Source organism: Amphiprion ocellaris, chromosome 1 (assembly GCF_022539595.1).
Source record: "Amphiprion ocellaris isolate individual 3 ecotype Okinawa chromosome 1, ASM2253959v1, whole genome shotgun sequence".
Taxonomy (NCBI): Eukaryota; Metazoa; Chordata; class Actinopteri; family Pomacentridae; genus Amphiprion; species Amphiprion ocellaris.
Window position 1 is genome coordinate 10,787,666 of NC_072766.1, and position 12,515 is coordinate 10,800,180.

General features: G+C 40.3%; 1 protein-coding gene across 2 annotated transcripts in view; it reads right to left on the reverse strand.

The window, feature by feature from the left end:
* Positions 1 to 12,515, reverse strand: part of dennd2b (DENN domain containing 2B) — a 45,522-nt gene that overhangs the window by 4,843 nt on the left and 28,164 nt on the right. For both annotated transcript variants that reach the window (XM_055010256.1, XM_055010255.1), the window contains exons 6-14: positions 10,113 to 10,328; positions 9,612 to 9,708; positions 9,418 to 9,462; positions 8,885 to 9,069; positions 7,523 to 7,632; positions 6,081 to 6,150; positions 3,820 to 3,897; positions 2,578 to 2,718; positions 2,332 to 2,480 (exon numbers count right to left, since the gene is read on the reverse strand). In XM_055010256.1, coding sequence (XP_054866231.1) covers positions 2,332 to 2,480; positions 2,578 to 2,718; positions 3,820 to 3,897; positions 6,081 to 6,150; positions 7,523 to 7,632; positions 8,885 to 9,069; positions 9,418 to 9,462; positions 9,612 to 9,708; positions 10,113 to 10,328 — 1,091 coding nt within the window. The remainder of the gene's footprint in view (positions 1 to 2,331; positions 2,481 to 2,577; positions 2,719 to 3,819; positions 3,898 to 6,080; positions 6,151 to 7,522; positions 7,633 to 8,884; positions 9,070 to 9,417; positions 9,463 to 9,611; positions 9,709 to 10,112; positions 10,329 to 12,515) is intronic.

Consider the following 12,515-nt stretch of genomic DNA (forward strand, 5'->3'; position numbering starts at 1 on the left):
ACTGACAGAGTCTGTTTACACAAGTCCACAGCACTGGCAAAATTCATCCAGCATCTGCAGGTCAATCGAGTTAAGCAGTTACAGAGTGACATAGCTGATGATGAATATATCTGATTAGGCTTCCAACTTGTTATTACAGGCATCAGAAGGTCAATGATCACTTAAAAGAAATTGTCTGTGCAGACTTTCATGTAGAGGCAACAACCTCTCTGTAAAAAACAACAAAGGTTCCAGTGTAATTTTACAAGAGTGAACACGATTGCCTAAAATGGCTTTTCCTTTCAATTCCTTCATATGTTGGATATACATTTCAGCGGAAAGATGCGTACATCATGCTCTGCAGCTGAGGTATTTTGGGAATGGATTATGTACCAGAGTCCCAGAGGGAGAAGCTCTTTTATCATTGCAGTCACTAATGCTGCAGTGAGGCCCTGTCACTGTTCAAATGAAACCAAAACAAAGAAGTACTGCGTATATGCTCACATACATGCAAACACATGCAAATGCACAAACACACATGCACAGTTTGAGCAGATCATAGAGCAAGAGGCTGTGATATGCTGTGTTATTAAAGTTACTTCAGTTTTATTAACGTCATATGTAGCTTGAAATTCTATTTTACAAATCCTTGCTTTAAAACTGATGATTTTCTTTGCAGTAATTTAACCTTCTGCCAGTTTAGGTTTGCATCGTTAGCGAGTATGATCTGTCTTGTTGGTGGTAATTAGATCTAAACACAAATTAGCTCCTAAGGCAGATGGGAATGTCATTATTTTGGGTGCTAAATCAAAAGCAAAGAGGTCACCCAAATTATTACAATTCATCCTGAAAGGGACAACAACGGCTGCACCACATTTCATTACTATCTATCAGATAGTTGTTGAGATATTTCACTCAAATTTAACAGAGGAAGTCTGAAGATCACCACAGTTAACAGGTTTTAACTTCTGGGAACCATCAGCGAATGCACTTTAGTACACAAAATTATGTTCAAGAACCCAAAGCATCTCATAATGCAGCTACACAAATATTACAAGTAAACATAAGTGATTCTTATGAAAGATATCGCAAATTGCAGAAATAGCAGCTATTGGGCCACATATCATGATAATATTGTATCATTCCTGATTCCCACCCAATGACTCCTTGATGTTATCACCTCTGGTAATGAGCAGCTTGGACAAATTTTCTCCAGAGACACGGAAACTAAGGTCGCTCATACATAGGGAGTGAACGTGGCATCATAAGTCAAACGGTGACAGTTGAGCCACAGATCACAGAGGGCAGAGTCGCGCACACAGGAAGTGCATTCCTTCCCTCACAGTCACTGCCCCCACTGATGTTTGTGTAAACTGGGCTCTGATACATGGAGAGATTACTTCTCCACTCAAATGTCCTCCCACTCCACCCTCGCCTCCGATGCTCTGACAGCACCCCTCTATTTTCTGTAACAAGAGGACAGACCGGGACACTGAGTCCTTGGAGACTCTTCTCATCTTATCAGCCCCACCCTGCTCTCCTCTCACTGCAGTGACCCACTTTACTGCTGCTATCAAAGCTGGCAGCTGACTGACCTGTTGCTTGACTTTCTGATATTAATCAGGATCGAACATCACAATCAAACCGCTCCACACATGGTGCATCTGTTAGGCCCCAGCTGACAAAACCACAGCACAATGCTGTTATTATGTGTGTGGAGGTTATTGCAATGCTGCCATCAGCTGACAGGCTGACTGTCCGGCTGTTTCAAACTCTTCTTATTCCTCAGTTTGAGAGGACCAGGAGGCACGGAAAACAAATACAGAGTGCCAGTGGAGACCAATTAACAAACCTAAATATGTCCTTTGGCAATCTGTGCAGTCATAATATTTATCATCCTAGTCATTCTATTTGTGGTATCCATCCATTTTCTAACTCCTTTATTCTACTGAGGCACAGGAAGCTGACATTGGATGAGAAGTGGTGTGCATTCTATTCAAGCTGCCAGTCTATCACCAGGCTTCAAAGGTGATATTAAGTCATTTTTAATCAACTTTCAGTTTCTGGGGCCTCTTAATTCCAGAGACAACACTATTTTTGTCAGAAAAGTCTGGGCAACCTGACACAGCACAACGCTTGTTTGGCTCCATTTCTATTAAATATGAACAAAGAGTTAAAAGAAAAAGTAAAAGTCACAGACTGAATCTCTCACACTGAAAGAGGAAACCAACTGTGACAGAAATCAAATGAGCAAATAAGAAGAGGAGCCAGAAAAAAATTTGGTATTACAAAATCCAGCTAATTTCACTGCTGAGGGGAAGCATCAGCGGACTGGGAGTGGTGGGAACTCACCTGAGTTTATCAGCCACGAAGATGACCCTTCGCTCCAGCAGCAGCGAGGCAAAGACTCGTATCACCTGCCGAACGCTCAGGCATCTGAACAGACTGTCGAAGTCCACGTGCTCCAGTCTGGAGTCGGTGGGCCGCCGGAGCTCAATGACCTGAATGACCACAAAGTTCGACAAATGCAGGCCTCATTCAGGAAACACATTTTCTGCCACACTGTATGTGAACATTATTGTTTGTGTTCTGCTTTACCTCGTTTCCTGCGCCGGGCAGGAAGGTCTTTACTTTGATAAGCTTCCCTGGTGCAGGAAAGGGGGACTCCATCAGACTCCTCATGAAGGGATAAACCAGAGCTGCTGAGATGCCCCTCCGTCTCTCTACCTCATCCAGGATCTGAACATGGGAGGAAAGAGATTCCTTTATATATTTCTACCAGTTTTCAATCAAAGCTATTGACGATGGTGACAGTTATTGGAAACTTTTAATATTGTTATGTGTTTGAGCGCTCAGCATTCATTTTCTGTTTTGAAAAATAGCAAATGACTCTATTTCCATGCCTGTGTGATCGGAAAATTCCACCCATTGTGCCTGTCTGCCTGTTTTGATCCAAACTGCCTCCTGTCTGGAAAGTTGATTGGAGAATCGTTCCTTTTTCGAGGTCATATATCACCCCTCTCGTTCTCTCCATCTCTGTTTCTGTCTGTCTCTCTCACACAGCTCCCTCTGAAATCAAACGCTGCCATCCTCCTTTATCATCAGCAGCTATAAACTCAATTAAATCTGAGGTTTCCTGCCGTACTGTTCTCAAAGCTTAGATATATAAATAAATATCACGTGATGCAAAAAGAAAGCAGACTTTGTTGCTCATAAACACATTCACAAATGAAGCTCTAAATGGCATAATCACCTATAATGCTTCATCAGCAAGGTACAGCTTCTATGCTTTAACTCAGCTACTGAAAACAGATTTCTAATGTTCTATTTCAGGCTTCATAAAACAGCTCGTCTACAGTCTCAGTGGGCTACACACAGGCCTCCCTATTAAACAATGATGACAGCACATATGCACACTGTCTTTGAAATATTCTGTGTTATTTTATTTCCATGTCATATAGCAGCCGCTTTGTTTCAACAGTCTGGATTCACTCACGTTGAATTAATAAAGTAATCAGATAAGGGGCTGAAAAAGTCAAACAGAGTGACTGCTCTGCTCTGCGTTGGCACCAGTGAGACAAAAGCCAAGGAATCAATTACTCTGGGAAATCAGCAAGTTTAAAAAAAAGAGAGGGAGACGGAAATCAGGTTTACCAATGAGCAGGCGTTCGGCAGAAGGTCTGCTGAAAGTCATTTCCTTCAGCTGTGAGATGGGTTAACCACAGCTATAACACCGCATACAGCTCACTGTCTGTAGCTGGCTTTCCAAATGTGAATGTGTGTGCGTGTGTGAGTGCAGACGTGCATGTATGTGTGGCTTGAGGACAAGAGTGAACTCACTGTGGAGAACAAGTCAAAACAGCCCAGCCGGCTGATGACACAGTACACCTCTGGAAGGCGAGGTCCTTTCCCAGTCGGCTGAAAAAGAAAGAAAACTCATTAGACTGATGTTTGATAAAGCAATGATGTCATGAAATCTGACTGAACAGATTAAAATAAGGTCAAAATATTCAGATTTTTAGGCAAGTGAAGCCCCTATGTCTATGAATTGTGCATTTCCTATATTACAACCAACTTTTGTGAAGCCTCTCTGCCTGGTAACGGTTCACATCTTTCACAATTTGCAACACCGGCTTTTGTGCTAAAGGTTTGTAGTCTCCAGGCCCGAGCGGAGATAATGACTTCATTTTCAGACATCAGTAAGGTTATTTTTCAGGCTCCTCCAGAGTCACAGAAGACTGCTTTGTTCACAGGCTGAATAATGCTCACAGTAAACTGAGCTCAGTGGGTAAAATTGGAATACAACTATCAGCCTCTATATTAAAACCACTTGCCTAATATTGTGTGGGTTCCCCCGCGTGTTGCTAATTGGAATACACTGATCAGGTTCCCCGCTTGTTGCTAAACAGCTCTGGGGGTGTCCTGTGGTGTCTGGCACTGAGATATTTGCAGCAGGTTTGTAGGTTGTAGCTGGGCAGTTCGTGAATCTGGGCTTGTTCCTGCAGCTCGATCGTTTTGAGATCTGAGGAGGCTGGAAGCTAGATCAAAGTCTTAGGCTCTTTGTCATGTTCCTCGAGCGTTTTTTGGTAAAGCAAATTGTCCCATGTTTTAAACTTCACCTTGCTGTGCTTGTACTGTTGTGGCTGATTGGTGTAAATGTACATACAGTATATATACAGTTGATGAAATTGGCACGACTGGACCACCAGGATAACGTAATATGAAGAGGTCTTTGATTTAATCTGTCATCTAAGGTGAAAGTCATTCATGTGGATTCCTCCTTCCTAAACACAGGTGGTTTATCTGCTCATGCTGATAGTATCTGTCCTCAGCGCACTTATAGAGCACTATGTGCTTCGAAACGCAAGAGCCACAGACGCAGTCAGACACTCAAACACACGGACACAAATGAACACAGGCACTCAACAAACACCAATCCACTTGTCCATATTAGGTATACAATTTTCTCCTCTTGTTTCTCCCCTGCTTTTCCAAATGGATGATTAAATCAACTATGTGGAGCTTGATTCAAGTCCTCAGGAATGCTCAGCTGCTGCCAACTGCTGGACAGACAGCAGGGAGGAAGCGAAGTTACTGGAGGAGACCAGCTCACCTCTTTCACTACCTTCATTAGAATCTGCTTCTATCAAGATGAATCTCAGATCAACGGAGCAGATGAAGCGTAACCGAGAGTTACAAACTCTTTTGTTAGTCGAAGAATTCCTCCGACGGTAGTAAAAGACACCCCTAGTCAACGTCAGAGAACGTACACACTGAAGCAGCATAAACATACTCAGAAAATACCAAATGGCAAATAGAATCATAGCCACATTCACAAAATCCCACAGAGTCGTGCTCTCTTCCCGCAAGCTAAACGGGAAGCTCAACAAAACACTTCAAAGCGTTCCCCGGCCTCATTATAGAGAGGAAATGCTTCAGAATGACAAAGTTTGGATTTTTCATGGTTTCTCTTTGTCTTGCCTCTCAGAAAAACCCTCATTAAATTGAGTGAGTCAATCCTAAATATGTTTTTACCTTGAATTTTTATATTTTTATTGCATTTTTATGTGCTTTCTAACTATAACTGAATTCTAGCTTTTATATGTAGATATTCCTTTGTTCATTTTAAGACCATGTTGACTAGTTTAAATTCTAAATACATTCATAAAGACACATTTATATAATTAAATAAACATATAATGACAATATATTCATTCAGTCGCTCAAATCCATTTTATAGCAACTGGGGAAAAACTGTTGTTAATGTGTGATTTGTTATTCCAGATGTTTTTCCCACTAATGCTATCTAAAGGTATTTCCTGGCCTGACACTAATCCTGATCAGCTGCTACAACAGTTAGTGTGATAATCTTTGCCTGCCGCTATTTTTTTCCATTGATTCTAAAATTTAAAAGGTGTTTCACGCCCACCTCGGGTTCTTTTTTTATGTTTTTTGTGTGATTTCTTTCCTGTCATGCAACACATTAACAGCCCGACCGGAAAATCGCATCACGTGTTAAAATAAAAACGTCTGTCACAACAAACGGGGCTCGGCAGGATGTGAACATGGAGCAGAGGATGAGGAGCTGAACGGTGGCTTACCAGCAGGCGTCTGCAGTAGCCGAATCTCCTGCTGCCGTCCTCTCCAGTCAACATAAAGGAGAAGGTCTCACTATGGCCAAAAAACAAATGTATACCCATGATAATTAGCACGTGAAGACAACTGTACATGCATATAGTAAGAAGACAGAGCAAAGAATAATGACTGCACAGCACATTTGTGTTGGCTCTGGTCCAGTGTTATTTTACTCAGTGGTACAGCAGGTGTAAACACACGGATAAAAGATTTTATCATCCTACATGCCGACAACAAGGGTGGAGATGTTTGAAAGACAATCAACACTAAGCAAACTGCTTTGATAATATAGCAGTTTCAAAATATGCCGTATGTATAATAGTTAGAAAATGACTGCAACCTTTCTCCTTTATCAATAACTGATGCTGTAAAAACAAAACACTTCTAAGAGATTACTGCAGAAAAGAAGTCAGGGTGGATCCAAACTATAATCAAAGCATGCAAGGAAAGTAGTATGAGAATAATTTCAGCAATATATCAAGCACTAAATTTGCATGATAAACATACAACTAATTGTATAAAACATAACTGGAAGAAGGAACTTATCATGGAAATTACAGACGATGATTGGCTTAATATGTGGAAGATTCATTACACATCCACTAGTTTGCGTTATGGAGTGAATTCTCCTGGAAAAAATTGACACACTTCTTTATGACACCAAAGATAAAAAATAAACAGCCAAACCGACATCAGATATGTTGGTGAGATGTAGAGAACTTGATGTAGATCACTCACATTTTTCAGAAATGTCAGAAAATAACTGTGTTTTGGGAAACTGTATGTGAAGAGCTACAAAAAATAATGGGTCATAAGATCCCTTTGAGTTGCAGTGTGCTTTATCTTTGTAATTTCACTGAAGAGTGGGATGGGAAATGACATATTTCATCAAAATACTGCTAGTGGCATGTAAAAAAAGCCACAATGAGAAACTGGGGGGAAACAGGACCACCAGCACAGGAACAATGGTTGCAAATTACTGAGGAAATCTACATAATGGAAAAAACTCACAAACTGAGACTACGGGAAGCACAGATGGACAAAAAATGGACAGAATACAGGACTCGAAATGGCAACGTTGGAAGGGAATAAAGACAAAATTCTGCTTAACAGGACTGAAGGATGACGTAGATGCTCTGCTACTTCCCAGGCATTGTTCAGTTGTTTTGTTTGCTTGTTTTTCTTTACTGGTCTGTGTAATTGTATAAAATAAATAAATACTTGAGTGAAAAAAAATCAAAAAACTCCACTCATTTTGCACATTAATTTCAATTTACACTCTGAAAACAGCTGTATAATGTCCGCTGCAGCCTCCAAAGTCAGTCATTGCCTGCAGTTACCATGTTTGCCTTTTGTAATGACCCTTGTGTAAAGACTGACACACTGTGAAAGATGTTTTTGGCCATACCTGCTGTACTCTGAGACAGGACTCCAGTCTCTTGCATCTGGGAAGCAGAACTGAGGAATGGCTTTGAGCCTCTGTTCGGCCTCCCTCATCTGTTTGGTGGGTCTGTCCAGCTGCAAGAGGAGAAAAAAGAGGAAAGGATACGGCTCAGTGTCTTTCAAATGACTCTGTCCTATTTTTTTTTTTTAAATCTCCCCATGGATTTCTGTGTGACCTCTAAATGACCAGACTAACATTTCTCCCATTCAAGGTTAAACCTTTGCCCTCCCCCAAGTCCTCTTAAGCTCAACAACAGAGACAGTGTTCCCCTCACTAGAAGAGATGTACTTCTCCCTAGGGACGCTTCTACTAAACCAAAGAACTTTAAAATATATTTATGTACAACTAAAAACGGATCCTTGTTATTGTTAACCATAAACAAGCTCCGAGGGCTTAAAAATTATAAACTGTAATCGTCACCAACCTGCACGGTCACGTGTTAGTACATATTAATTTGTGTTACTGTCTTACAGGCCTCTGTGGTAATCCATGACTAACAGTCCACAGTGGAAAGACTTTGGAAAATCTGCCCAGAGGAAAATTATGCTGATATAAATTACCCTGTCCAGCTTGAGAATAACAAGAGAGACAGGATAAATACAGAGAGCTGAGGCTTGAAGCTGATCACTGGAACAAATCGCTGATATTATGCAGGTTCCTCTATAAGCCGATTTCCTTTTGGATCTCACAGATATGTCAAGAGCTTATTATTCAGACACATAAAGATTAAACTAAAGGTTTCACTTGATTTTATTGAATCATGCTATGTGAAAATGTCTGTGGAAAAAAAAAGCCCAGACAGAAAAGTCATTTCATTTTAAATTCTCTTTTCGTAGTAGTAGTAGAAGTAGTAGTAGAAGTACATGTAGATGTGGTAGTTGTGGTGGTATTAGTAGAAGTAGTAGTAGTAGTAGTAGATGTAGAGGTAGAAGTAGTAGTAGTTGTAGTAGTATTAGTAGTGGAAGTAGAAGTAGTAGTAGTAATAGCAATAGTATTAATAGTAGAAGTAGAGGTAGAGGATGAAGTAGTAGTAGTAGTGGTAGTAGTAGTAGTAGTAGTAGTATCAACAAAGATTACGATGTGGTTCGGACACATTTAAACTTTATAAAACACTCAGCCCTGACAGATCTGTGCAGTGTTTGTGATTTGTAATTCTGGAGCTAAAACACTTGCTGACGTCTTCTGAAGCATTTTGGGATCACTAACACATTTCACTTAGATTTCTTTTTAGATTTTTGCTTTATGTGAAACAATTCAGTCACTGTGGATTCTTGTTATCTCAGGTGTTGGTGATAACCAGCAGCGGGATTCAGGTATGACTGTTACCTTGGGGAACTGGTAGGTGACCTCTGGGGAGTAGGTGTTCTTGCTGGGTTTCTTTTTCAGAGAAACAACAACAAAGTACTCAAAGAGTTCCCTCTCCTGCCACTCAATGAGCTGCAGCTCCAGTGTACGGTAGCTAGGCGCTCGTCGGAGGATGGACTGCAGCTTCAGTAACCTCTGGGTGTGAGCTGAGGAGGGAGGCGAGCATAAAAAAAAAAAAACACATAGAATTCACAGTTTGCAGTGCAGTATGAAAATCTAAAGCTCATGAGGTAATAAATGTGGGTATAATGCACTTTTTCTAGAGTCCAATATGGAATGAAGCCATCTCTAATTCAGCATTTATTCCTCTCAGTGGATTCCAACATGTGATAAATGTTGTCCGGTCTACTGGTGATCTGTGCATTTGGCAAATGTTTCAGTTACAATTCTGTGGTCTGTTCGGGTCACTTGTTCAAACTAAAACTGTGTGCAAGCACTGAGGAAAAAGGGCTGTTCAGAGCTAACAGAAATGTAGCACCACTGTGGTCACTCACCTTTGAACCTGTCATCGGAGTCACTCTCACTCTCACTGTTGTCATCTGGGGAGCAGATATTAGACAGATGGGTCAGAGGGCACTTTCACAAACATGTGTTTATGCCATAAGAGGGACTCTATGTGGGTGGCTGAGATGCAAATGTTTACTCACTTATCTGTCCAGCAGATAAAAGGAATAAAGAGAACCCTTACCTCTCAGAGATGCGGTCTCAACATTGGACATGGAGAGTTTCTTCAGCCGCTTCTTCCCACGTTTAGTGCAGTAAATGGAGTTGATTCTCTGGACGAGCTGTAAACAGACGAGAGAGGAAATTCTCTGACGAGGGATCTGAAGTTTTGTTTCTTTTGATCCTAAGTATAGAGGGAGTACCTGGCCAAAAGTAACAGTGTGAGATAGTGGACATGTGTGTTAAGGGTTGCAGGAAAACACAACTGGTAGGCTACATGGGGAGTTCTTGAGAAAAGGCACCGCGGGGGCTGAAAGCCACACAGTAATTACATGCATCAAGGCGCTGTATCTTAAAAACATCTTTTCCAATCTGAGGAATTACAAGTGATCCAGAGCTGCTCCGACTCTGACCTGGTCCCAGCAGAAACCTGAGCAGGTTTGCGAAGCGGGAACGGAAAGAGAACACAGTCGGAGCTCAGCGAGGACTTAGTGAAAGTGTTTGTGTAGGATCAGGCGGTGTGTACCTTGGGGATCCTCCAGTGCCTGTGCGAGGCCAACGTATCGCTGGTGCTACAGAGGCTATCATCCAGCAGGCCGCAAGGCGATGTTGAGACGCCGATTTGGGGAACAAGCAGCATTTCATCGTGGCTGTAGCGCTTGGACAGCTGTGACAACCGGTGGCTCTTCCTGTCGCTCGGACCAGGGAGGCGAAGGGACTGGCTGCTGGGTTTGGACGGCAACTAGACAAAAGAACACAGAACATTTAGTTCATTTCATTCATCATTTACATTCAGATTTTTCCATCTCAAATCATTTGGGACCTTCTGTTCAGCAATCTCTGATTTGCTTTTTTTTTTTTTTTTTATCATAAACAACAGACATTTAAAATGGTAACTGTAAAATGTTACACTGGCATATCAAATACTTTCCAAGGTATATATTGTTTTGTAATTTGCCTGTTGACCCACTTTTAGCACTTTATTGCACATCGAAATTTGGGACTACATTTGAACGACAACATGTCATGAGCTATTTAAGGTAAAAGCCTGAAATTTTCACTGTTATTCTCCATCATGACGCTGATTCAGAACCTGCAAGTAGATCATAAGATCTGTGATTATGGGTGACTTAACCTTCCTGTTGTCTTCATTTACAGGCACCAAAAAATATTGTTTCCTTGTCTGAAAAAAAATCCAAAAATTCAGCAAACAAATTCCCCAAATTTCTGAAAATGTGCAAAACCTTCAGTAAGAAAATTCCAATAATTCCTTAAAAGCTTCCCTTAAAAGTTTTATAAAAGAAAAAAATGGCAAGAAAATTCTTGTAAATATTTTCAAAAACTGAGTAAAAATCTTCCAAAAAATCCTAAAAATATCTAAAGTGGCTACATATATATCAGTAAAACTTCTAATATATTCTTTGAGAACATTCACAAAAAAATCGGACAAAATCCAGCGAAGTTCGCTGGATTTTGGTTGATTTTTTTGTGAATGTTCTTAAGAAACACTTTTTTTTAAACATTTTTTTAACATTTTAACAAATGTGGACATCAAAAGTTTTACTGAAATATATAGATTTTTTCCCACATTTTCAAACTTTAAAACAGGTCAATTTGACCCGCAGGACGACACGAGGGTTAAAATGTGAAAAAAATTAAAGAGGTCATGAAAAATCGCACCTTTGAGCACACATTGACAATGCAGAAGTCAACTAGAGTTATTTTATGAACCATATGTAGTTGCATGTCACAATAAAACAAAACAAAGAATACTTTAAAATATGAAATACCTGGTCCAAAAAATGCTGCTTTCATATATTTTTTTTCATTGCTGATTGAGCAGGTATGACAAGCTGCACTACAATAACAAAAATATCAGTAGACAGCCGGCTCCAAGTAGAACAGAGGTCTGGAGTTTCAAAAAGGATCTCCAAATACATATATTAAACATTTTTTAATATGAAATATAAAAAGTATTTAACTTATCAAGCCAAAATTTCACAAATATCTTCATAAATATCCAGATTTTATCATATAAAATTTTCAAGCAAATGGATGGCTGAGCAGAAATTGTACAGAAAATCTGATTATCTGAACGATTATTTGAATGACTCATTTACTGTTGCTCTGCTGACTTGTAAATAACTTTCTAACCTGGACTTTGTGGTTCTCTAGACACACCTTAAACGAATATGACAGGCATTTTTTGTTTGTTTTAGATGCATAATATACGGTATGTATGTCATTATATATAGGAGTTTTCATTGTTAGTGGCAGGATCTGCTTTTCCCTTCCTGGAAATGTCTGCATAAGAATAAGGGATTTACAGGAAAAGATGTCTACATGTAAACCACTCTGTACAACAGTACCAGAGCTGTGTTAAAATACTGCTAATGCAACCAGGAGAACAAAGAGTAGCCTTTATTGTTAAGAAGCACCGACAACAACAACTCATTTAAAATGCAAAACAAGCCACTGGTTATCTGTCTCATTGGTGAAAGAGTGAATTGGTTTCACGCCTTCAATTTCTCGGGAAAACCCTCCTATTATGAGGAAAACTTACTCCCATTGTGTGCTGCTTGAACTCAGATTGTATTCGCTGAAGGTGTGATGGACAAATAGTCCAATTATTGACAGACTTCTTTATTAAAGTAACACCAGTTTATTTTGGCTGCACTACAAACAGATGGAGCAGTTTCTCTTCTGCTCTATTCCAGACAAAGTAACTGCTCAAGGAGTGTTTACAGGAGTATTAATGCACACGTGTTTCCACCAGCAGCGACCATGTGTGCTCCCCCTTCATATACCGAGACAAGTGCCCTCAGCGTTGAAGTGAGGAAGTCAAATCTGCAGATGGGCTCTTCTGCGAACATCACGAGGTCTAAACATGTCAAAATGTTTCCTGCCGTGACACAAATGAGGTGTGAGA